Source organism: Tauraco erythrolophus, chromosome Z, assembly GCF_009769465.1.
Source record: "Tauraco erythrolophus isolate bTauEry1 chromosome Z, bTauEry1.pri, whole genome shotgun sequence".
NCBI classification, from domain to species: domain Eukaryota; kingdom Metazoa; phylum Chordata; class Aves; order Musophagiformes; family Musophagidae; genus Tauraco; species Tauraco erythrolophus.
In genome coordinates this window covers 77,556,506-77,583,246 of record NC_141496.1, presented here as the reverse complement: position 1 = coordinate 77,583,246, position 26,741 = coordinate 77,556,506, and the positions used below count along the sequence as shown (strand labels likewise).

General features: G+C 41.3%; 1 protein-coding gene across 1 annotated transcript; it reads right to left on the bottom strand.

Annotated features, from left to right (window-relative positions):
- Nucleotides 1-2,380: 2,380 nt before the first annotated feature.
- Nucleotides 2,381-24,495, bottom strand: LOC104380729 (fructose-1,6-bisphosphatase isozyme 2). The gene is made up of 7 exons (XM_009988286.2): nucleotides 24,323-24,495; nucleotides 21,460-21,622; nucleotides 20,406-20,498; nucleotides 13,535-13,675; nucleotides 12,207-12,344; nucleotides 5,841-5,960; nucleotides 2,381-2,575 (listed from the first exon to the last, which is right to left on the bottom strand). The coding sequence occupies exons 1-7, from the start codon at nucleotides 24,493-24,495 to the stop codon at nucleotides 2,381-2,383; spliced, it is 1,023 nt and encodes a 340-aa protein (XP_009986588.1).
- Between the last annotated feature and the right edge of the window lie 2,246 nt (nucleotides 24,496-26,741).

Below are 26,741 nucleotides of genomic sequence, written 5' to 3'. Positions count from 1 at the left end.
ATCCACAGTTCACACCGAAGAAAGTCACTGATTTCTTAATCTGCATTTGAGGTTTGCATGGGTTGTTTATACAGGGAAGATACCAATCTCTTTGTAGATACCAGCCACACGGCAGCCCACAAACTGCAAGCATTATTCTTTAAGCATCAACAGCCACCCAAACTGTAGTTTGTCAGGTCAGTGGCCCCGCGCCAGCTCTTCCACTAACAGGTGCTTCTGGTGCAAACTCAGGGGAAAAAAAAAAAAATCATGGGAAGGCTAGTGGCTGGGAGCATCTGCACCAGGGCACCAAATGGCTGACACGTTGCAGTACGCAGACATATAGCTTAAGTGCAATCACAGGAATGCACGTCTTAGTCACTAGGGCGTGTACACCCTCCCGCAATACAAACTTTCTTTCAGCATGTCCCTAAAAAGTGGTTGTTTATAGAGGCCCTGTGGTTACGCTGGGGAGTACTGAGTCCCTGTTCTTGCTCTGTCCTTCATCATCTCTCTCGGCCCTTTGGAAAGCGGGTCAGGTGACAAGTGACCTTTCTTCTGATGCAGTACTGATATTGTTAGCTTACAAGACTAGCCTCAAATCATGCTTGGTTTTAAGTTTCCAATTTTAAAAATGTAACAAGAGTTTCTCAATAAATTGATGACATCAACAACTATTTGTGTTCTTGTATGGAGATTGTGGTGGAGAGAAAGAGTGAGTGACTATATATGTGTAAAATATATGTATAAAGATACACACATGCACACATGCACTGTGTGCATATTTCGTTTGCAGGAAAACTAATTTACTAGCTTTCATAATCAGAGTGCACAATTGCATTCTCCAGTATAAAGCTGGCTATTGCCTAAGCCCTCACAGTTTTTTCCACTTCCTCATCATTGTCCAGGATTTAAGTATTGCTTGTGTTTTGTTGCTGATAGCAGAGATTCGGGCAGCACATGACGAGGAACAGAATAAACAAGCACATGCTGTACTTGCTGATCCCAGGCAATTGTCACTGTTACAGCTTTAAAGAGCGCCAGATAAAGACCTGCAGAAAGAGTGCTTTGGTACCTGAAGCAGTACTGAAATAACATCATCACCTCTGGAGTAACAATACCTGAGGGTAAATACCTGTCCTGTATAATTTTCTGTCTGCCTTTATTCAGCCTACCTGTTCTTTATGAATAATAGAACATAGATGTAAGTTTAAAAATAACCATTGGAGTTTTTTGGCAGGAGTATTTTTAGCTCCTATCTATGTCCTAATGTAATTCACAGAGTGTTCTTAATAAAGTCTCGTACCAGCATGCCTAGGGGGTGACAATGAGCAGATGGGACAGGAGTTGCTTACAGCAAGATGGTCGCCAAAAGAAACATCCGTATAACAAGACAGGAAGGTTATAACGGCATCAGGAATACTGAAAGTGACCTAACCCCAAGTTTTCACATGCTTAACACAATCACAAGTTTCCCTTAATTAATAATTTTTGCTCTCATGGGTCAATGAATGCCTGCTAGTTTCAGAGCTGATTCCCAATATCCTGAGGGAGTATCAAGTCTGAGCCGTGCACTAGGGCATCAACAAGATGGGTGCATGCTGCAAGTGGCTAGGAACATATATAACCTATTTAAATGGGCAAGCTTCAGTCTGAAATGAGAACCTTTGTAACAGTGGCTTTGTGGCAGTAGCTCATCTTCTGTTGCAGAGGACAATGGATAAACAGCAAATAGGCATGATTTTGAGTGTTGCATCCGTAGCAATGGTTTATTGTAATTTGTGCCATTGCAGGTTACCTGTCTGTAAATAACACAAGGCATTTTCCTGTTCTCGTGAGAACTGAAATACCCTGGCAACATTGCAGCCTTTTCATCTTTGTTAATTACCCAAGACACCTGTAATTTGAAGCTTAAAAACACTATTTCAGACAGCACAAGACTTTTGGTCTTCTCAGAGCTATCAAGATAAAAAGTACCTGCAACAAAACCTCTGACAGAAAATGCAGATAATGACAGTCGTGAACGCAGATGTGAAAATCTTGTCTCAAAACATGACAACCACGTAATGTCAGATGTCTAGCTTCAGATAAAATGGAGATACTCACACAATCCACTTCTTATTGTTAATATTATATAAAGTAAGTTGCTTCTGTTTAATAATCAGGCCTCTGTCTCTACATTTGCACTGCATAAATCAGAGTTAAAGGATTTTTACATTTGTCTGTGAGGAGAAAATAATTTTTTGTTTTCCCAGCAGCCATTCTCACTATTTTTTTTGTTCTCTTGAAGTGGGGTTTTCACTGAGAGATGGATGCTAATTGCTCGAATCCACCGTCTTGAAAAGTATGGCTTTTCCTGTACATTGAAGACAGATGTGCAAGGTCTTATGTGGAAAAGCCTTTAGCTGCTCTTCTGGTGTTTCTGTACACAAGCGAGGTATTCCTGCACGTCGTCTGGAGAACCAAGGATAAGGGGGACTCTCTGGTGAATACTCTCAGGTTTCACATCCAACACTGCCTCAGTCCCTGTAGTCGCCATCCCGCCTGCCTGCTCGATGATGAAAGCCATAGGATTGCACTCGTAGAGAAGTCGGAGCTAGAAAGAAAGAGGGAGCATGTGATTGCCTTTGGGGAAAATTACACCAAAGGATTTACGAGATCCTAACCTTGTTTTTGTGATCTTGGAAAACTTTGTACCAAACATCAATTGACCGAGGTAGCAATGCCTCTCTATCAACCCCTCCTGCTTCCCTTTTCTCCTCTCGGCTTGCTTCACACCTTCTGTTCCAACAAAGAGTGTACTGACTCTGTATCCAAACGTCACCACCGTTGTTTCCAAGCTGTATGTGCAGCAGCAGTGAAGCTGTATTTTGTCAAAAATGTCGAAAGTAACTGTCAGGCCTACAAACATCAGCAAAACAGTTAAACCAGCTGAGTTAACAGTACCGGGAAAGAAAAGCCAAAATCTCTTCTCATGTACAGGCTTTATATATTACTTCAAAGCTTGGGGTAATCATGTTGCGTTTGGTCAGGATATTTTGGAGCTTGAAACTTCATGCTCCTAGTTTCAAATTTCAAGATTTGATTGCCACTCTTCAGAAATATGAATAGCTATTAGTGACCTGAACTCATCCATATAGTGAATCTATTTGCAGAAGTAACTGCAGTAATTAATAAAAACAATTTTTCTCTTTTGGTATGGAGGCACTTTTGGTTTGGACTCTGATACCTGTTCACATCTTTAAAAATGTTACCTTTGGAGTGCCTGTGTTCCGGTGGAATGCAGGAAATTTTGGAATGCCAAAAGTTTCTGTGTTTAAAAGGATGTGGAAGATAGCTGGTTATTTTTTAACAGACATTATTTCTGTAGGTTTAGTTGAATCTTTGACGGTCTATGAAGTGCTCATGTATGACAATGTTAGTACGTATTATCTTTAAAGGGCTTTTCACATGTGCAAAAGAGAGAATGTTTTCTGGGGGAAGGGAAGCACAACAGGATGCAAGCGTATATAGAGACAAAGGAATGGGTCGGACACAGGACTTTACTCCCCATCGTTGCTTTATCACACTGTTTGTAATAAAACCATAATATATCATAAACTTAAACAGTATGTATTACCTTAATTCTTATCTTTAAAGCCCACTGAAGTGCTGCTTCTCCATCTGACAGGCAGCATAGGACCAATAGCCTTCGTTTTTCTCCTTAGCACATAGCTAAATTTTGGAAGATCATGAACCAGAAAACAGCAGTGGTAATGCTGTGGAACCACATGTTGAGTTTCTTGTTGCTTAACTGTGACTACGTGGCTTAAGGAAAGCAGTTTTCCTTCAGGCAGTAGTGCCACTGCACTTAGGGGTCTTCAGGCAGTCTCTGTCTTCAGATATGTTTAATATTTTTCACCTAATAGAGAACTATAAGCCTTAAGTTCATAAAAAATATTATTTAACATATCTGGTTTGAAAACAGGATCTATTTCTTGGCTGATTCTGCACTGCTTATTGAGCATTTTGGGCTCACTCTGTAACTTGAAGAAGGAGCTCTCTATGCCATGGTCTGCATGCATGTCATTTACATTTGCTCTAAAGCCTTTGGATCAATTCCAGTGACATTTGGTTTTTCTCAGCTTTCTACCCAAGTGCAGACTGTTTCTCAGGGGAATGATGATCAGGGCACCAGCCACGAAGGCATTATCTCTCCAACAAGAAGAGGTTTATGTGAGAAGAGCTGTATACAGTTGCATTCTGAGGAGGAAAGAAGAAAACTCTTATTTGTAATGACAATACGGTTTTGCTTCTTTCATTACTCTCTCTACTGTGGCAATGCGAGCCAGATTAATCCAATAGTCAACGTAGGTTAACTTGTGTGGAAATGATGATTTCTATAAAACTATGTAAGTACTTTGTACATTTGTTCTTTTGTCTGATTTCTCATTTTTTCTCTTCAGCAATGGTTTAACACAAATTTTGAAACAAAAAGTTTAATTTGAAGAGGCCAGTCAGCAAACTCACTTCTCTCACACACAGCAGATTCCTTTTTTGTCTCTTGCTCTGATATACAGACAGATCTACACTATTTAATGGGATTGTTTTGTTTTGTTTTGTTTTGGGTTTTTTGTTTTGTTTTGTTTTGTTTTGTTTTGTTTTGTTTTGTTTTGTTTTTCCTGGGATGTTGTAGCAAGTATTTAAAACAAGTTTGCCTGGACAAACATGTAGACGTTTTCTGTTGCGAATTCTGAAGACAGTTCTTTTCCTGTTCTCCTCATTTCACAGACCATTTGAATATACTGTTATTATGATAAACACATCCTCACCAGGATGGAAGCAGTAGTGCTCTGTCATTAAAGATCTGTAGGCATTAGGATGTTGTGAGAGATAAGGCAAGTAGTTTTATGAGGGCAAAGTCCTGCACATACCAGCCAAACATACAAAAACATTTGAATAGAAGCTTTTAAGTATGATATTGACTAGGAAAGAAGAAGGTCTTGGAGCCAGAACACCATGACCAATCCATTATGCATTGAGCCAATCATTTCCTAAGGATGACCTGCAGGCTAGCAGTGGTCCACAGACTACTGCTAACTGTGTAACCAGTTTTCCTTTAACCAGCTATATAAACAGATCTCTTAAAACATATTTGTTTTGAAGTTCTCTAATAAGGGTATCTGGTGCAGCAGAATAAAAGTTGAGATTGACTATGGTCCATGGCCCAGCAGATTCAGAAAGTCACTGCATCGCACTGTGTTAAGACACGGTGTGTTTTGTACAAGTGTCCAAATGGGAAATCATCTTTTCCCAGAATACTGATATCAGCATGCAGCATGCATGAAACACTTTCCACTGGCAAGAGTTTTTCAGATCAGTTAGCAAAGCTCAGGTTTGCAGGGCTGGTGATATTAAGCTCAGTACCCTTTGGAAACAGTAGGAAGGCAAACTCGGTTGTCTAACATTGGACAAAACTCTGTATGGTGTTCAGCGTATCCCACCTGGACTTTGCCAGTATAAAGTGCAGAGGTCTTCCTTAGGCCAGTGTTGTATCTGCCAGCTGAGCATAGGTGTCTCAATGGGTTTCTATGGTACTGAAATATTTCTCTTTAGAAAAATGAGTAAAGCCCTTGCTTGCAGTGAAAACCATTTGTAGCAGTTTGTAACGTAAAAACACACAGGAAGATTTCTGGCCTAAATGAACATTTGCCTAGATTTCTTGCCTAAATGCAATTGCTGACCATCATATCCATTAATAATTTTCTCCAGAGGCAGAAAATTATTGTCTGGTTTTATATCTAAACTATTCTTTTACATCTTCAGGAAACCAGAGGTATTAGGTTGACCAAGTTCACCAGAGAGTAAGTCAAACGATTTACCTTTCCTTTAGGACTCTTCTGATTAGCAGGATACATGAAGATCCCACCATACATCAACGTACGGTGAACATCAGCTACCATGGAGCCCACGTACCTGGCACCGTATGGGGAACTGCCATCCTGAAAAACATGGAATAAAGCATTGTATCTACCAGGCTAGACAGCAAGTAGCACAGCAAAATCTAATTTTGTTATAAAACAGGAATCAAAGCTGCTTAAATCAATGGCTGCTTATGGACATTGTAAACATCTAAACCACCCTGAAGCTTAGCCTTTTGTAAGACACACAGTGATTGTCTATAGGGTTCTAAAATGAGCACTTTAAAGAGCTACATTCACAGTATGGAAACCAGGATGCCTGTACTTTGAGTGCACAGTTTGGAATCAACCCGCAGCCTGCGAAAATGCAAGGGCTGCAAACAGTGAGTGAAAACTTCTTCACATTATCAGAACAAGGTACCCGTTTGATTGCTTGTCCTAAGCCAGGGCATGAGGAGGGATGTCACTTCTCACTACACATCCTGATGGTTTCCGGAGGACTCTGGCTTTTTCCTGCTAGCTTATTTATCAAGTCATGAAATTGGTCATAGCATGCATTCTGCAGCTTAGTTCGGGAGACAGCAATTTATTCATGAATGTAGTTTTCCTTGCTCTCGGCTTAGAAATTAATGTTGGTGAAGGAGAGGTCATTTTAATGAGAGCAATCAGTCTCAGGTTTGCTGGTCGTAAAAATGGTGAAGTAGGCAATATAGAAGACAAGCATGGTGTCTCCCATAAATAGGCATTATATACACCAAGTAAATTCCACCCCAGAAAAGTGACAAGTCACTGTACTTTTATGAACGGGAGATACACAACACAAATGTAAACAAAAGGAAAGCTTTTTGAAAGCTACTATGCCAAGAAGTCTATTGGTCATTTGATATCTCTCAGTCTGTGTTTGACGAAGGAGGAATTTGCGCTTCCCTTGAAAATTATTAGAGACTCGGACTTCATGTGCATTTAATACACGTATATATTAGTGTCTTGCAATGCTATACGTTTGAAAACATCTCTGCATATTTTTTCTGTATGGATCAGTTGTCTAATAGAAGATCAGAGAAGTTTTGCCCAGAGAAGTTGTGGATGCCCCATCCCTGGAGGTGTTCAAGGCCAGGTTGGATGAGGCTTTGGGCAACCTAGTGTAGTGGAGGATTTCCCTGCCCATGGCAGGGGGGTTGGAACTAAATGATCTTTGAGGTCCCTTCCAACCCTAACCATTCTATGATTCTATGACTCTATGACTCTATGATCTTCGTGCTTTCTACAAAGGTCACCCTGTGCTGATACTAGATCCAGAGAAATACATAGAGAACTTGTTCAGCAGTGCCAGCTCCGAGACCTTCAGACATCACAAGTTAGTCACCCTTCCCAGCAAAATCATGAGGTTAGCTGGGAGAAAAAATACCACAAGTGAAAAAAAAAAACATAGAAAGATAAAAGCATAATTCTATTTTGCAATCACTTTTTCAAACTGTTCTATGCAACTGGGAAGTTTTGATATTCACTCTCTTTTAAAATGGGAAGAGATTCTCATGAAATTACACACTACAGTGCATCACAACGCTAGAAAGTTGAGTCCTAAGCCACTAAATATGACTTGGATATTTTATGCAGCTGGTAGTAAAATTGGACCAGAGAACTGTTCCAGCCTAGGTAGTAACCCTTGTTCAACTGTACTTTTGCTGTTTTCCATGATTCTTTCTTCTTGTATACATTAGGAGTACTATTGAAAATTCAGAGGAAAATAATACAAAGTATGAAAGACACCATGGATAAAACAAGGCCTGGAGCTTTTATATTTAGCTGGCCCTATTACTTCCAGGCACAACTGAACAATACTTTAAAATATTTGATCCCTTATTTCTCACAGCTTACCCTCAAATAATTACATATTTAGACTTCAAACAATAGCTTTTCCATCTCACAGCTGTTTGCACTTGTGACTTTTCAACTGTACAAATCTGAGGTCAGAAAAAAACACCTTAAGAGGTGTTTAGGAGAGACAAAAGCAAGTTTTCAGTTTAAGAAAAGACAATTTTCAGGGAAAGATGTGATTACAATCTAAAATTACCTTTAAAAATACAATCGAATGAAGAGCTCTCTGTTATGGTTTCAGAAGGCGGTGAAACAAGTTTTAAGAAAAGTTGTTAAACATTAAGAAAAGTCATAGCGTATCGACCACAAGCAGGCCCTGAAACAGACTGCCAAGGACTGCTTCTATGACATTATCAAATAAGGACTCTGCAACCCACATGTATAAAATTCACTGACCATGAGCTGCACAGCTGAGGTACCTGTGTACAAACCTTCAGGTGCGTTTGGGATGTGCTGGATTTCGTGTTCGCATGCCGGTCATTTGCATAATTTATGTTTACATGGGCAGTGTTATGTGGAGCTAAGGAGATGCCACTGACAGTTTTAGTTGCTTCTTACTGTGATAGAAATCCATCTGCTAGAAACACAGTGCTGAGACTGTACTGAGAAAAATACAGAAGAGAAATTCCTCCGTTTTGGTATGGTTATCACTTGAACCACAGACTGAAATAAAATTTTCACTTCCCTTAGTGTCCAGCTACCTGCATGGGAGGAATAAATAGTCCTTTTACTTACTAGAAATGTTACTTCTTGTTTCTCCAGTTTGGTGTCTCCTGCATTTTTCTTACAGATGAGAAAGTTGATAGGTGTTGCCATGCGTGTTGGCATATTGCCTAGGCTTTCTTCTCAAACACAATAACAGAGCGTGAACGCCAGGGAGATTCATCTCGAGTTGTGAGTAATGCCAAGCTGTGTGTTTGCCCAGTGAGCACTCGCACTGGTTCGGCTGATGCTAATGAAAGAGTTTGAGGACCTTGATGTTCTTTTGGTCAGTGCCCCTGGTGTTTGACTAAACTTGTGATTGCTCTTAGTTTCACCCTTCCCATTGCTTTTCTTTGCTTAACTCAGAGTAACAAAACCAGATAGGTCCTGTGATTTTTTTTCTTCATGATGCAATGGAAGTCACTTTTTCACTTCTTTATTCCACTGATTTCTGACAGCCATGTTCCTCCACAGCAGAACAAGACCATATTTTTCTCACATAACTATAATGACTAGGAGAGTGTGGGGAAAAAAATCTTTTCCACAGACTGCAGCAGCAACACCCTGCACCCCTAGCTCCAAATGCAGATATGGTGACAAAAGTACAGTGTTTTTATCAGCTTTTTTATGCCACTCAGGCACAGCTGGACTGGCTGGCAGAAGAATGCTTCATGCTGAAATGTGCTGTTGATGGTAAGTTTTTGATGTCATTGCTAAGATAAATCCTTAACCAGGGAATATTCATTGCATGGCTCCCAATCAACAGGCCGTGATGAGATTCAACTTCTCTTGTGTCCATAGGAAGTGAAGATAAAAATGGGAGGAATAGCAAAGCATTTCTGAGTTCTATCATCAGTGAACCAGTGACAGCTAGAGGCTAAAGGCTCTGCAATCATTGCTGGAGGATCATTACTCCTTTGGGAAGGAGTTAGTATAACATTTGTGCAGAAACATTTTCTGGCCCAGCAGTGCCCATTATACAGTACAGACTGGAGAACCAGCGTTGCATTACAGCCTTACAAACAGTAGCTTGCTCTTCAAGTTGATTAAGCAGCAGGAGATTTTGTGGTACTTAACAAAAAATTAGTTTTGCTCTGGGCTCTTGTTCCAGAAGACATGTGTCTAGGGAAACATTTCCCACTAAGATCTGCATGACAATGGTAGGACATTGACAGCTGACCTGCAGACCAGCAGCACTTTTCCAGTGCTTTCAATTAAAAATTGATGCCTCAGGTGAATAGTGGTCCACAAGAAACTTTGAGGGTCAACATGGCTTTGTAGTCCAAAACGTCTGATCTGGGACACTGTTGTTAGACAGTGAGAGAAAATCTCTCCTCTCCACGTAAAGAGTCAATTTGTAATGTTTGATTGCCAATGACAGTGATATAGAGCACAGGACATGTTGTGGACAACATTCTACTTTGTTTGCCTGTTTTGTTTTTAACTTCTCAGTTTTCTGTGTCAATGTTATAGAGTCATCTAAACAGCATGTTGACCAAGAACCACAGGAAGGAGGAAACAGAGGTAGGATCAAAGGAAAAAAAGGCATAAGAAAGTGACAAGTAGCTGAAATTAATGCCTAGTCTCTTGGCTCCTAGTGGCCAGAAGTCCATATGGTGAGAGTGGTCTCCTGAATAAGAAAGGGTCCTCCATGCCCCAAATATCAGTTCCTCGGATATCCAGCAGATACCCTCCACTGCCCTTCTGCGTGCTGAAGAGGAAGGCTAAGACCAAAGCTGTGCAATGCTCCACCTGGGTGCTGCAGGGAAGATAGGAGCATCACCAATGTTTCTGGTAAGGTTTACAGATGATGCCAGGAAGCAGGTTTCATGTTACGGAAGAGTGGCAACACCTTCTCTCTCTTGTCCTCCTACAATTCAAATGTAATGTCCTTTTTAAATCAAGGAACTGAGTTATACTGTTTCCAAAACTCAGATTCATAACAAGTTTTCAAGTGGGCAAGGCATGCACTTGTGCTTTGTGACCATAATATTGATGCCTTGGCTCTTTTCACGCAGACAATCCTACCTCTCAGAGCAGTAAAAGCAACGTGCTTGCTCAGCACCCTTGAGGAGACTTCCCCTGCCCCAAATAACCCATGCACTTCTGTGCTGCTTGCTTTAAAGTGACAAACACACCCTCTGCCAACTTCTGTTGCATTAGTGCAATATCACTTTCAACAGGTTTTCCTCAAATGAAGCACAGATTTGAGATGAAGTAGTGTTTGCAAATGAGGTTTTTCCTGTATGTCCTAATCTAAGGACTTAGTAAATCACGTGATAGCGCTGTCCTCACTGAGCCTGTAGTGAAATATCTCTGTCTGGTCTTTCCACTGAGTTTAAGATCTCTTAAGTCCTTTCCTAGTTGCCTGGCATTGGTTATTTGTTTAAGAGTTTTACTTTAAACAATACTTGGTTGGTGTGCAAAACTACAAATCAATAAATCCAGTGTTAGTGCACTATACTGAATACATAGCTCAGCATAACATGAACAGAATGAAAAGCACAGATCTCCTTCTCTTTCCCAGCTGGATTAGTTTTCTGGAAGTATTAAAGCTGTGTTGTGGGCTTCTGCTTCTCTCACAGCTGGACTGAAAGCAGACTTTGAGGTTTCAATATAACCTTGAATATTCAAAATGAATACATTTAGAATGCTGTGATGTGACACCCTCTGTAGCTACAATCTGAGTAATATGGAAAAGAGGTTTTGATAAGAGGTCAGCATTGCAGCTACATCCAATTTAGTATATTCAGATTTTCAGCTCAGAAGGAGCTTCTCACAGAACTATGGATTAAACTCTTACTTGTTATATTTCCCTTGTACAGCACCCTGAAGTTTTCTACTGGATACACTGATTTTTACGTGAGCCTTTTATAAATATTCTTGACAAATAATAGCTTGGAAAATAATCCTATGGCTTTTTTGTTTGTTTGTTTGTTTTTTAACAGGAAGAGCGTTAAAACCAGTTTCCTGCCCAAATTCAGTCCTGAGCTGTTCCACATCACTTTATTTTGCTATGACTTGCTGGTCACATAGCCACACTTTCCAGAGAGCTTCCAGCTTTCCGCTTTGAAAGCTTGTGTTGTATTCTCCTAGCATTGACTGGAGGCCATACAGAGCCGTATGGCCCCGTGAGGAAGTTCATCAGACATGAGATGTTCTCAGCTTTAGCTCTCTGAGGGATACACAATACAGTGAAATTGTGCCTCACACTGTTATTTTTTTTCAACCTATGGGTTGGTTCGTGCTCAGTATGATGCAAGTAGACAGTGCAAGAGTGATAGCATACTAGTCAGATGCAAATTTGTACAGGAGGGCAAAGGTGATGCCACCCAGATTCCTGCAAAACCTTCTGGGCAGTTATGTGGAATCTAGCCCCAGATGCCCAGCTGCACATATGACTGAGCTGCATATTCAGACAAGCTAGAAAACAAGAGTACTCCCACATTTTACTGGCACAGTTTCAGAGCTTTGTTGAAAAACCATATACAGCACGTTTTCCTTCACACAGTGACAAACAACCTATGAATTTACTTACTGAAATCTAAGTTATAGAAGATGTCAGGGCACCAGAAAAAAACACATTCGATGATAGATACATACCCAAAATGGACGTGATGGCATGAAAGGGTTACATGGGACAAAACTCAGCGAGGCCTTCAAATCCTTTCCCATTGGCCAGGACTGCGTGGAAGGCAGAGCTTGCCAATGCGCAGTACATCGGGTACAGTGCTAATAATTTCTTACCTCAGGAAATTTCTTCTTTTGTAAGTATTCTGTCATTGCAGGATCAAAATACTTTGCATAACCTTCATTGAGACTGTATATCTTCCCTTTCTTCTTGATTTTAACATCTCTGTCCACCAAAATAAATTCACCAAGACCCTATAGAAGAACAGGATAGACCAGCTATTAGCAAGCAGAAGAATATTTTGTTGATTTTCTGTAACAGTTATCACACTAGAGATGGCAGAAACAGTAGCCTAGCTTCGTTCTTTCAGCACCAGTCTTGCTTATAACTTCACAGTATTTTAAACAAAGCAGAATCTGCATTAAGTTCATGAAAACTTGTGACATTGGTACTATAAACAAAAAGCAATTAGACTGTAATTGTTAGCACATCAAAAGAACACCAGTCAGCCCTGAAAGCAGATGGATTGTGAATCTCTGTCCACAAACTGTAAGTTTACAAATTAAGAAATTACACTGCCTTCTGATTTTTGAAATCTTCTTGCCTGTCTTGTCTAAGTGTCTTAAAGCGAATGTGACCAGCTACTCTCAGGTGTTGTTGTCTGCAGTCTGAGTGCAACTTCCACCTTCCCTTCCTCTGTCTCTAACCAGTTCAGCTTCCAGTCCTTCCCACATGGAATGAGCTTGTTTATAAAAGTTAAAAGGAGTTTTGATAATAATGCATCCTTTTATAAAAAACCCTTGTGTGTTATTGCCCACACCTAATGCTGGTTTCTGAAATCAATGGTGTCCTTCCTGCCTTCCTCCAGTAACCCATGTTGGACTTCTGGACTGGGCACCCAGAGGAGGCACATGTCTAGTTGCATGACTATGGTTGCGCTTCTGCAAATTGTTGGGTACACAGCTTAGAGGACTTAGCCATAAAACTAAATTGCACTCAGGAAATCAGACATCACTCTGCATGAACCGTATCAAAAATGGTCCTTGCCTCAGGCTAAACACTTAACATGCTGAGGTTCTTCTACAGACAGAAAAAGCGACAACGAGAACAAGCAAGAGTCCTTTAAGTGGAGGCAAAGACACTGTTCAGAGTAAATTTTCTTGTGTGTGTGCAAACCAGTAATCTGATTTGAATGAATAGAGTTTCAATTGCTATTTAACTTTAGCTCTCTTTCACTGAGTAAAACAAACAGAGGTATTGCAACCCACATACTCGTGTATCATTAAGTACTTGTAAGGTGAAGGTAGGATGCTCCAGGACGTGGGTGCAAAAAGGGTCGTGTAGATTGCCTAGATTACAGAGACAAGGAGTAACAAAAATAAGTAAACCCAAGCACAGAAAGCTCTAAAAGATAGTGGCAACATGATTAATAGCATGACTATACCGGATCGAGCATGAAGCAGTCCACTCCTTGCCCAGTGGAGAGGGCGACCAGTGTAGCGCTGCCATACAAGGCATAGCCTGCAGCAACAATATTGCGTCCGGGCTGCAAAGCATCTTTTTCAGAGGGCTCATCGCCTGTTTCCTGAGGAAAAATTACCATTGGACCGAAGGTTAAATTCTTATAAGAAACAATAAAAAAACAACGCTTCAGTAAAAACGTGGGGCAGATTTGCATTTTGTGTCTACGCAGGCCATTGAAACAACCGAAATACAGATTGTTCCCGTTAGTTCAGGACAAGTTTGGTTCAAGTGCATGTGCACGCTGGGACAGGACGTTGAAGGTTTGTTATTTTGTACACGTCACGCAATCAATACGATACCTGCAACAAAGCTGATACCTTAGCATTACAGCCCAGTCTATTCATTCGGGATCATCAGAAATCTGAGACGGAACAGAGGCACTAATTTTCTGTAAATGTAAACATAAGCTATCATACTGCCGCTCCTCAGCGGGCGTAACTGTGAGGTGAATGCAGTGATTAACCATACAGACAAATTGCTTCCAGTAATGCAGAATAAAAGGGTAGATGGTGCAACATGATGGAACCAAGATTGTGTATTGGTCTGTGCTCCTGAAGAGATGGGTAACTCAAGTGGTGTAAATGTTCATACTGTATATAAAATAAAAAATACATTTGCATATGTAATGTGTGTGTGCGCAGGTACACATATATAACTCTACATGGAACATTCATGCAGCATTTTACTTCAGACTTTTAATCAATTTCTGAGACGTGCAATTTGATTTGGCACTTTGGTTATCACTGAACAATAGCCCAAGCAGACCTGGTGCAAATATTTCCAGCCAGCTCTGGAGCCGTGCCTCAGCCATGGCTTACAAGAGTCTGACTAGTGGAGTAAGAAAGGAGAACAGCCAAGAATATTTGGGAAGACTGGCTCCAGCCTTCACATCCTGGGACTATAGAATGGGTAGGGAATGACTGATATTGATGTTTCTTTAAAAGCTTGTCAGTTGTGGTGGGTCTTCTGTGGGTGTTTTGATGGTGGTTCACAAGAACTCTCTCAGATCCTTTCTTCAGGCCCTAGTTTAGCATTTTATTGTTCCAAACTCAGACAATTTCTCAGTGATTGCATGGGCTTAGTTAGATTGAGTAGCAGCTAAATAGAAAATAGCAGGTCTTGCCCAAAATATCTGGTTAAAAAAGTAAAAATCAGTAGAGACCCTTTTTGTGTAGGAAATAAAATATTTGATGAACATAGAGTAAATTCTTTAAAAAGTCAAGAATGCCTTCCACAGATTTTTTCAAAGAACATTTCTCCTCCAACAAACAGAGAAATTCTCTGCTGTGCCCCATGGCAAGGAGCTCCCAAGGTGCCCATCAGAGTCCTGGTAAAGTGAAAGGCCAAGGGTATCCTAGTGATCCCATTCTTTGATGTATGCCAAAATCTAGAGGAAGATTGAGATACGGGACACAAAAACTACATCTTTCGTGGCATATGAAGACAGTAATTCCACATCTAATTGTTTTCATTTGTAGTGAAAGATTTTGTTACTTTTGTTATTTTCACTTGCATATTTTAGCTGTATTTTGCTCAAAACTTGTTATTATTATGATTTTGCCAAGTACTTCCATGGAAAAAAGTCCAGTTGCCAACCAGCTCTTCATGGGAACTGAAATAGAGCATGTGCAAATACATCTGGTACGCAGTCCTGTGGAATCACTCTATGTCAAGCTGCTTATTCAGAGATTATAACGCACATGATGAAGGAAGACTAGTTAAAACCTCTATTTGTATATTCCAGAACTTTGAATACTGACTATTAGTGGCTAATCCTTTGCTAAACGATCTTTTACAGAGCCAACTATTATACTCTACATAGCATCTTCTATTCCAAAAATATACCGCCATGGCACATACTTCTCAACATCAAAAGCAACGCTTGTAAACCAATTATTTGCAACATTAAATGCAGAATTAAACATACATTTACACAACTAGTTGCAAATGTATTATGATTCTCCTAGCTTTTTGTATGCTTTCCTCATTAAATAAAAATTAATTTTGTGTAAATATAGTAAGGAGATTTATTTTGCAGAACATAGTGTATATACAGTATACGTAGCTGCTGGTTACATATGATATTGATTTAAAATACATTTTCCTGAGATGAGCTTTTCAGTCCTATCTCTTAAACGCATTTTCTATGTTTATATGGCTGAGAAACCATGTAGTTGTTGACTATTCTGAACAACAGAGGAACTTACCCCTCGAGAGATGGACAGTTGTGCAGAGTTCACTTGTTTTCCCATCTGTATTCACAACTGTGTTTCCAAGAGCCAGCTTCCAAAAGGAAGGAAAAAAGCTCAGTCTCAAACAAACATTTTGCAGAGCTTGTCAGAATGTAAAATAGCTAGAGATCAGCTGATATTTCACTGTTAGGACTGCAGGAGTTTTGTCCTGCCAAGTACCGTGTATTGTGAAACAAACGAGGGATTTAGGCTGGCCAGTAGACTCTTACAGCTGCTGAATATTTTCACTTCTTTCTGGTGCACAGATGGATTTCCTTTCTGTTGTATTTTGACTATGAGATGGCGGTAGTGAAATCTCTTTAGAGGACTTTATGTAAAGCACTGAAGTTGGCAGAGGGACTCCAGAGAAGCTCTGACAAGTGTTGACACAGTCACTTTGGCTCATTGTTACTGTGAGGCGGATGAAACAAGGTCCACAGAGTCTGACTGTAGGGGCGTCCTCAGGTGATATCTGAATTCGAAAATTTTTGCGTATATGATTTGCCTACATCAGATGAGGGAGTTCTCATCAGCACTGGGAGCAGCTCTGGAAGGGCTTGGTTTCCAGGTCTCCGTTTCTATCTCGTGTTTCATGAGTATCCTTTGCACTTGCCCTGAATTCTTACACCTTCTCCATGAGGGAGCACATGGAGGGGAGGACATTGTCCTCATGACAATAAAGAGGAGGAAATAAAATACATCTGAGGCACTGGAAAAAATTATAAGTTAAAACCAGAATGAAACAAAGCAGTAGAGTTTTGTACCATATATGTGCACTATGAATTGAGACTTGAAGATTCAGCTCAGGGGCATGAAAAAATTGGGAAGACTCCAAGCAAAAAATACTTACTGTCACTACATCCTGACACTCCAGTAGCTGAGAGCCCCTCAGCAGCAGTGACAGTCAAGGTCTTAGTCCCTGTTGTGGCTTCTGCTGATTCAGCAAGGCTCCTTCCTCAACCCCACTTTTCTGATGTTTCTGGTCTTTTTAACCATACCACCTGTGCTTCAGAAAGTAAAAGCCAGGTGGAAAATTAGATAAGCCTAAGATAGCATTTATTTCCCAGTGGTTTTCTCTAAGAAACTGGTACAGTGCTTTTCTGGCAGGAGGCAATGGTACCTGCCACTGTGGTGGTGGCTCTCAATTGGGAGCAGCCAGAGAACCATTTTCAGGTTTGAAATGTATTAGGCAAGTCTGGCCTTTGTAGAAAAGTGCTGATTACATTTTTTTTTCCTAAAATGAGGCAAATATTTCAGTTCTGGAGGGCGTGCCTTTGGAAATGAAGTTAAGGTGCTGACCTGGTGAGAAAATCATAGAATCATAGAATCATAGAATCATAGAACCATAGAATCATAGAACCATAGAATGGTTAGGGTGGAAGGGACCTTAAAGATCATTTAGTTCAAACCCCCCTGCCATGGGCAGGGAAATCCTCCACTACACCAGGTTGCCCAAAGCCTCATTCAACCTGGCCTTGAACACTTCCATGGATGGGGCATCCACAACTACTCTGGGCAACCTGTTCCAGTGCCTCACCACCCTCAATGTGAAGAATTTCTTTCTTATATCTGACCTAAATCTGCCCTCTTTCAGTTTAAATCCATTGCCCCTTGTCCTATCACTACACGCCCTTGTAAAAAGTCACTCTCCAGCTTTCCTGTAGGCCCCCTTTAAGTACTGGAAGGCTGCAATAAGATCACCCTGGAGCCTTCTCTTCTCCAGGCTGAACAGCCCCAACTCTTTCAGCCTGTCTGCATAGCAGAGGTGCTCCAGCCCTCTGATCATCTTCATGGCAAATCAGTCATGCAATCACTTGAGGATTGGAAGGTACCAAATATCAGACAGGTGTTAAAGACTGTCCTTTGGAATTGCAATTGTTCTCGCTTTTCCAAAATATACGTTCATGTACCTTAAATGGCTTGAAATTATATTTTCTTTCTTAAGTCATCCTCATCCACTGGGATAAACATCTCACTTTTATTCCTTTCACAATACCCTTCGGTGACAATTAATAAAGCACTTATTATTATTTCATAATTTCAAAGTGTTTGAAGTTAATCGTATTCGAAGTTAATAGTGTTGCTATGAAATTGTCTTGTCTGAGAGGAAGGTGCATTAATTAACATGTACTTCGGAATTAGCATTTTAATGGAAAGAATTATGCAAGTAAAACTCTGTTCAGCATTGCTTCTAACTTTCTAGGGAATATTGGTAAGTTGTTCTTGTAATTGACAAACTGTGATTCATTCGAGCAGCAGAGTTTTCATTTGAATATGAAACATTTGTACAAAGCAATGTAATTTTCTTTTTATGAAACGCTGAAGGGTATCCACCCACATGAAAACCAGTAACTTGGAAACAGTATTTACAACAAATATGTAACATATATTTAAACAACAACAAGAATGGAAGGATCAGAAAACAAATTGAAAACTTGAGCATTTGGGAATGGCATGAGTTCTTTGGGAAATGTTTCTGTGCTAAAGCAGAATCCTAGGGAAGACTGGGCAGTTTGTAGTCCTTACATACATTAACAGGTGAATTACAGATGGTAGAGACATCTAACCTGTATTTCAACCTGCTAAGCTGTATTAATCATACTGAGCACTTGCCTTTATAGCTACACAGAGATACTTAACATTTCCAAAGGGAAAGCTAATGTTTAGTATTTGTAAGATGGTGCTTACTATGTTTAAGAATAGTGGACAATGCAGCTATTGCCTAGCATAAATGTCGGGAGGTGCTGTAGTCTTTTAGGGTATCTTTAGAGAGATGATAAAAGGGTGGGGGCTCCTTTGCTTACCATCAGGGCATGTGGCTTGGATTTGAACCAGCCATCTAAGGTCTCTTCCCTGCAAAAAGCAAGGTGGTAGATGGCGCTGGAGGTAGTCACAGAATCACAGAATCACAGAATGTTAGGGATTGGAAGGGACCTCAAAGGATCCAATCCCCCTGCCGGAGCAGAACCACCTAGATCAGATCTCACAAGAACGCGTCCAGGCGGGCTTTGAACATCTCCAGAGAAGGAGACTCCACAATCTCTCTGGGCAGCCTCTTCCAGTGTTCTGTTCCCCTTACTGGGAAGAAGTTCTTCCTCATGTTTAAGTGGAACCTCCTATGTTCCAGCTTATATCCATTTCCCCTGTCCTGTCATTGGATGCCAGTGAGAAGAGCCTGGCTCCATCCTCATGACAGTCACCCTTTACATATTTATAAACATTAATGAGGTCCCCCCTCAGTCTCCTCTTCTCCAAGCTAAAGAGAGCCAGCTCCCTCAGCCTTTCCTCATAAGGGAGAGCTCCACTCCCTTAATCATCTTTGTGGCCCTGCGCTGGACTCTCTCAAGCAGTTCCTTGTCCTTCTTGAACTGAGGGGCCCAGAACTGGACACAATATTCCAGATGCGGCCTCACCAAGGCAGAGTAGAGAGGGAGGAGAACCTCTCTCGACCTACTAACCACACCCCTTCTAATACACCCTAGTCCCTAGGCTGCACTTTCCACAAGCCATACCTGGGTGTCATCTCATTGTTGTCTGGCCTAGGCTGCATCTGTGATGGGGGTTTACACTAACCATGAACAGTGTGAACAGCCATATGCCAGTACTTGGCTTGTGCCATGACCTTGTGGAGATTGTGCCATAACTATTTGATTTACTAGTACATGTGTATTCTCAACAGTGATGATTAGTGTATCACCTACCAGAAATGTAAAAAACGAGGACTAGCCAGCTGAAAATTATGTGTTAAAAGATGAGAGCGGACATTAAAAATACATCTTCATATGTCTGAAGTGTAGCATCTGAGTCACAAGTACCGTAAATGTTACTTCACAATGGTAATAGCTGAGGGTCTCCCATAGTCATATGACTGTGAGCTCAGTCTTTAGGAAAAACACCAACTGCTGGGAGATTAGCAATCAAATCACAAGACTTGGCATGACTCTAACTATTAATGTTTGTTAATTGGCTGCACAGTCGCTGTTCTGTGCAGCCCCATGGGAGCAGGCATGCTATCAGGGCCCTGGTGGCATAGGTGACCACTTCCTTCAGCGTCAAGTAGCCTCCATCACTAGCATGCTTACAAACTCCCATCTGTAACAGGCATAGCAACTTGCACCGGGAGACCACCACACTGCTAACCGTGATACAGTCCAGGCAGTGACCGTCAGTCCCCAGTGATTTTCCAGGAGGACAAAACCTGCGATTTGTAGGGACCACGACGCCCCTCAACTCTCCCGCAGTGAGTAAAGCATCACTGAAGGAGCTAACCAGCTGCCCGATGGTGAGAGGGTTTTATTTAAGCACCTGTGTGTCTGGAGGAGGGAAGTGCTGCTGCCTAACAATTTTGTGTTATGGTCTGTGTCGCCCCTTCCTGGGAATTCAGGCAGCATTTTAGCACACGTGAATCTCAGGTATTACCTTTTCTACTCTTTCTAAGGCTCTGTTGATCCCAAAGACACTTAAAAGACCTGGGAAAGAAACTAAGCAAGCTGATATACCCAAGACATTTTGCTTTCACCAAGTGAAACTGTGCCATGTGTCCTTCGTTCATCCTCTTACCTTTTTGTAGATAGCAAATATTGTTCCTATTGGTGCCAAGCAGTCTATATTGGATGAGCCGTCAAGGGGGTCAAAGCACACCACATATTTACCCTAAAACAGAATTGGAAAGGGAAGCATTAACTGTTATGTAGACTTGCACTATTATTTCCCTTTAACTGACAAATCTCATGTTTTTATGATTGCATTTAGTCCTCCAAGCACCCCTTGTCAGAGGAGGCTGCACTGTTGACCCAGCTGGCCCTGTAGCACAATACCTGCTCCCTGCAAGGCCTGCCAGAGAAACAGGAGAGGGCACTTTTCTGCTCAGACAGCACAAAATCTAATGATAGAAGGGAGCAGTCCTCTGCTGCCAGGCAATGCCAGAAATCGCTTGAGAGCAAAACGAGTGACTCATTCTGGAAGAGAGCATCTTCCTTGAGTAAATATGTTTTGTTTTGGTTTTGTTATGTTTTTTTTTGTTATGTTTTGTTTTTGTTATGTTCTGAAGAATGAAAGGATTTGCCTGTGATGTGAGGTTTGAGGGTAAGGAGGCAGAAAGGAAACATCTTGAGGAAAGGGTAGGTTGTATCAGTGTGAGAAGTATCTCGCTGCAATCGGATCCCCTCCTGGGGGAAGCCTGATCAAGCAGTCAGGTGTTTCCTCTGGACATGTAACATAAACCCCAGCTCTGCCAGCCTCTCATCTCACTTTATCTTGCCTAAATATTAATGTAATCCAAACCCATTACACCGACGATCAGGGAATGTAATAGTACACTTACAACTGGGACCTGGGGTGTGTTAACGAGCCCCAAAATAATTCTTCTCCCTCCTTCACAAAACTTTAATGACAATTTTACTCTCCACAGCTCCTTTAGCTGTTGAAACCATGCCATCCACCTCAGTTATTACTCAAAACAATGCAGTAAAGGTGCAAATTTTCCGAGTTCCCCCGGGAAGGGCTGGTTTTGGGGCCCGGGTTTCATACTTGAAACGAGAGTGCCACCTGCTGCTGCCTGAGACCGTACCCGCCCCCCCCCCCCCCGCCCCGTGAAGGCAGGAGCTGCACGGACCCGCTTGTCTTTTGGGGTGAGGATGGCCTCCTTGTTCTCCTCCGTGACCAGGACGCAGGTGCTGTAGGAGGACTGGAGCATATTAATCACCAGGGAGTTGGATAACACGTCCAGCTTCTTCACTTCGTCACCGGTCACGTTCACAGTGCCAGCTATACCAAACCTACAGAAAAGCAAATACATCAAGAAACCTGAGCAAGGCAAATGTTACAGGTTTTTCAGAAAAAAAGAAAAAAAAACAAACGAAAACAAACAAGTCAGGGTGGCTCCTTTTTCTCATCTTCCCACACCTCTAACCTTTGGATTAAACTGCTAAGGTGCATTAGGAGATGGTTGCCGCTGCTTGCAAATAAAAGCATACATGAGAAAGAGAAAAGGCGATTGTGATGTTTTTGAGCTTTACCTGGGTCATTTACTCCTGCTTGAATGTTCTCCAGGCCAGGAGCAGAGCCCTCAGCCAGGGAAGTGGGTGCCAGACTGCCCCAGCAGCCCCATGAAGCGGCTGGCAGCAGCTTTGGGGAAGGAGAAGGGGCAGTTAGCATATGCATTATTTTCTGCCACTGGCTGCTCAGAGCTCCATGATGGTCCTTTAACCCGCATCCACTCAGTCCCCAGCCACCCCAAAATCAGAAGTTTTAAAGACACTGTCAGATAATTACCCATGCTGAACTGTGTCTCAGGATCAAGGTGTGTTTTATTCGATTATCCTCATCTGAGTTAGGATGATGCTTCCGTTCCCTATCCTGATTTTATCAATATACTAGTGATGTGGTACATAGTAGTAGTCATATTTATGAGATTTCCAGTTGAGGAAGCACTGTTTAGATCTAATGTGCATAGTCTGGGCACCTTAGGAGTATAAGGAATAGTATAGGGAATAGATACAGCATTTTTATTCATTGGGGGAAAAAAAAAAAAAAAAAAAAGGAGAAAGGGGCACTAATTAGTCCCTAGGATGTTGATCAGCACTAGGCCTTAGTTGAGGACAGGATGCATCTTTTGTCTTACTCAAAGCTGCCTGAGCTTTTCAGAAGTATTGAGCATTTTTGTAGTGCCAAGTTTGAGATACTGGAAAATATCATGATTTTCAAGGAGTGCGAAGTACCCCTTCTCCAGTTAGTGCATTTTCAAGCACATTCCCAGCTCAAGTCTATGGCTTGGAAAAAGTCTTCCTTTAGTTTTGAGCGGCAAATGTGTTAAAAACTCGTGCTGAGCTCTTGAACATTAAAGAAGTCATGTCACACTCTCCTATTTAGAGGAACTAGAAGAATCAGAGCTCTCTAACTTCACAAATGCAGATGGATGCAAGCCAGTCACTGTAGTTGAAAGTTTGCCACAAGAACTTCTGAAATGTCATGGTTAGCGGCAGTAACTTGAATGGTGCTAGTTACTCATTTGTGCATTTGGATACTTTAGATATTTCTTGTTCCTCATCTGAAACTTTTGTTTATAGAAGGAGACGTGCTCCTTAACATACTGGATGTTTTCCTTCTGAAGGGAAGATGCATCTAGTGCAGTAGACGTGTTTTGTAGGCTACATGGTTATTCCACCTCTAGCCTATCAAACAGAAGTTCTCCCTGCTTATTAAATACTTTGGAGGTTGCATATCGAAAGACAAAAATGACATAAAAGCAACTGTTCCTCTAAGTCAGGAAGGCAAAACAGCTCTGGTAAGTACACAGTACAGTCTGACAATTAGGGCACAGGAGCCTGAGGCTGCTGTTAACTCTGAGTATGTCTCATGTCCTCTCTACAAGTTGTGGTCCATGCCTGTAAAGTGAGAGTAATAGTACTGAGATATTGAATTCATGGTTTGCAAAGATCATTGAGGACTTTGACCAAATAGTCAACACAGCCACAAAAAAACCCAAACAAACAAACAAACGAAAACAAAACAGTGTCATACATTATGGTGTTTCCATCGAGGAAGAAAAAAAAAAAAAAGAAAGAAAAAAGAACAAATTACAAATGTTGTTTTTCTTACAAAAATATATTACCAGTCTTTTTTATGCATGTATGTATATGTACACACACAGACATGTACAGAAACATAAATTTCAATATGTAACAAAACCTGTATATTTTAAATGCACAATTTTATTTGGATTTTCCAGATCTCTGAACTGTGTCGGACAGATCACCATTAAAAGAATGACACTGATGTCTGTTTTACCTGGCTGTGTGAAGAACAGCTCAGTTCGTTCCAGGCTTTATTCCATTTGCTAAAACACTAGATGCCAAACTGCTATGTTTGGTTTTCATATAGGGCCTTTTAAGACTGCCCACCTGTAACCCTGATAGTTCTTGAGGAAGGAACGGGAAATTCACTCATGCACAGCAGCGTATGGCATTTCTTGCAGGCCGTTGTTTTAGACCATTACTTATACTGCAGCCAGACAGAAAATCAGTTTCCTGGGATAAGCCAAGCCCGGATTTGCACAGCTCAGCATTGGGCTTGAACATTAGAAAAAATATCACAATGTGCTATTCTGCATTGAAAATATCATGGTGTGATACTCTGCAAATTCACAGTAGATTTAAAACTAGGTCAACATCAACATTTGCACGGGATATGACGTGCAGTGCATTTAAGTTCTAACTTACATTCTTAGAGTAAAATGTTGCAGAACAGTAGTTAGTCTAAATGTCTGTCTTGCTCCCAATATTAAAAAAGCTCCAGAAAGACAGATCTCCCACTTCCCACTTTTGATAATCCAGGCTCTGACCTCGTACCTACAGTCACTTGGCTTAAAAAAGACACTTCCAACGTATTTATGAATCCCTGCTCACTCCCCAGCCCTGCTGTCCAAGTAGCTGTCTCTCTACCTCCTCTTCCTCCCCGTTTCGCTAGGTAGGACTCACATGTGGGCAAGGCCTGCCTTTCTGACTGCAGAAGAAATAGCCTTGATGGCAGTCAGCATGGAGTTGAGCAGCTGCGTCAGCTCCCCTGTCGCTCCTTTAACGCGCCGTCCCTTCTCCATAACGAATCGCGTGAGCGTCAGCATATCCGTTTCGAAGGGAGTTTTGTCCGACATTTTTGCTGGGTACCAGAGTTCCTATTTTCTCGACTGGATGAGACGCTTTCTTGCTGCTTTGAGATCTTGAGTAGCTGTTTTATTTTGAGGCAAAGCTGTTGGCTGAGTTGCTGGTCAGAGTTTATTAAGATGTTTCGGAGACCATGTGATTGAGTGCTCAGAATAACCGCACCTCGGGCTGACTCCACGGCCTCTCCAGATGCAGGAAAGGAGTCTGAGACACGACCACAGCCGAGCAACCACTGCTCGGTGGCCCTCCCTATGCACTGCAATTAGTGATGTGCAGATCTAATAACATACTCTAATTGTGCGTTAGACTGCTTATAATGGAAAACTCCCGCCAGCCGCTTAGCTGGAAACCGCTTCCCTGTAGCTGCCACTTAGCAGCGAGCTCAGCATAGCCAAGGCAAAGCAAACAATTTGCAAGGCATCAGAATTGAAGGCACAGGACATCAGTACCAATGCGTGCCATGGTGTCCTGTGGCAGAGCAAGCACCGCCCTGTGACTCCGGGCAGCAAAATTCCCTTCGCGTGTTGCCTTAATCTCTGCTTGCTCACGTCCTTTTGGCCTCCTGCATAGAGGAGGGTTTGGAAGGTGTGTGGCACATCCTAGGGAAATCAACAGGAGGTGCAGAGTGCATCTAGACATGTGTTTCTTAAACATGTTGTATGTCACTTGTCAATCTGCTGCAATCCCATTTTAATTACTTCATTCCTAGTCTGGACTACTCACAATATTATAGGGCCTGCACGAATGAGAAGTACTGGTGAGCTGTGGCTTGTTTGATTACCAAGTAATTATCTCTTCAATAATTTGCAAATGAGGCTTATCTAATTTAAGCATGTTTGTGTCATAACTCACAAAATGGAATTTTACGTTGGCCTTGTTATTGTAGTGCACCACGTAAACACAGGTATGTCCAAGTTTGCAATTACACCACCAGTAACGCCTTACAAGCAACATACTTGGATCGCAAGATGCTAATGTGAAGGTAGACGGAAACATCGGTGAGCTAGATACACGTTATCCGTTGGAATTATGAGTTTCAGTTACAGCGCTATCTTCTCACTCAGAGAAGGCAGTAAGAACAATTTTATATCGTAGCCTTCATTTTACTTATTAGCAACACTCTTTTAAGCAGAAGATGTGGAAAGTCCACAAGCAAAAGAAGAAGATCTGAAATTAAAAAGTTTCATTGAGTTTCATTGTTATCATCACCCAAATTACTGCACTAAAATCATGCCAGGAAGACAGAAACAAAATTCATTAAAAAAAAAACCAAAAAACAAACCAAACTGGCTTTGTTTTTGTTAATAGCAACTGCAGCTGTAGGCAGAGAGATTTAATTTCTCTTTGCATTCCTTCTTTAATATTTAGCATTTCTTTGAATTTTCAAAAAAAAAGTCCCTTCACCTATGAACAATATCTTAACTGGAAAGTCGTAAAGCTATTTAAATGCTAAGGTTTTCTACTTTGAAGCCAGACTCAAGCAAAGGTCTCGGAGACTGGCAGCACTGAGCACTAACTAGCAACAAGTAGAAAGTCTCAGTTCCGTTCTGCTTGTATGCCGCGTGCTTAGCTTTGGGGATGTTTTTCAAGTCGCATTCTAAGGAGGAGGAAGGACTGGCGAGCAGAGCTTCTCAGGTGGAGCAACAGGCAGATTTTGTAATATGTCCTCTAAGGCAATGGTGGAAGAAGAAAATTATCTTGAAGATTTCTTTTTCTCTTTTCTACCACTGTGATCTAGTTAAAAGTATACAATACCATTCACATCACAGGACAAATATTCCAGAGCACTTTTTGCCAAGTTAGGAAACTTTCTTTCTTCAAACAGACTTTGTACAAAACAAAAATGTAACATATTTAGGGAGCTCTGTGATAGCACACGGTGCTACTAATGAAAGAAGGGGACAGATTTCACGTTGTACATGGAAACAGATCTTCTGGCTTAAAGTACAGCTGTTACCTTCTGCACGTTATTCCAACATCATGGCAGTTCTCAGCCTGACCAGTACTAAAACGCTTTTAATGCCAAATCTCTCTGCTGTGTAGCTAGAATAGCATTGGGATACCAAATCAATTTAGCAAATAAGAAATGGGGTGGATGTTGGCCTATGGCTTTTAGCATTTGTCAAAACATCACATGCAGATCTTCTTTACTATTGATTCCAACTGATCTTTTACACTGGTCAAAAAGGCAAAGTTCAGATCATCTTCTAACAGAAAGTTTGTTTTGGAGTTAGTG

Excerpts from the sequence above, each read along its gene's own strand:
- LOC104380729 (XM_009988286.2), bottom strand. The coding sequence starts at position 24,495 with ATGTCGGACAAAACTCCCTTCGAAACGGATATGCTGACGCTCACGCGA. Across the intron at positions 20,499-21,459 it reads TCACCCCAAAAGACAAGCGG|GGTAAATATGTGGTGTGCTT; the intron begins GTCCGTGCAGCT and ends ATTCTGTTTTAG. Across the intron at positions 13,676-20,405 it reads TATTTGCTATCTACAAAAAG|GAAACAGGCGATGAGCCCTC; the intron begins GTAAGAGGATGA and ends ATTTTTCCTCAG.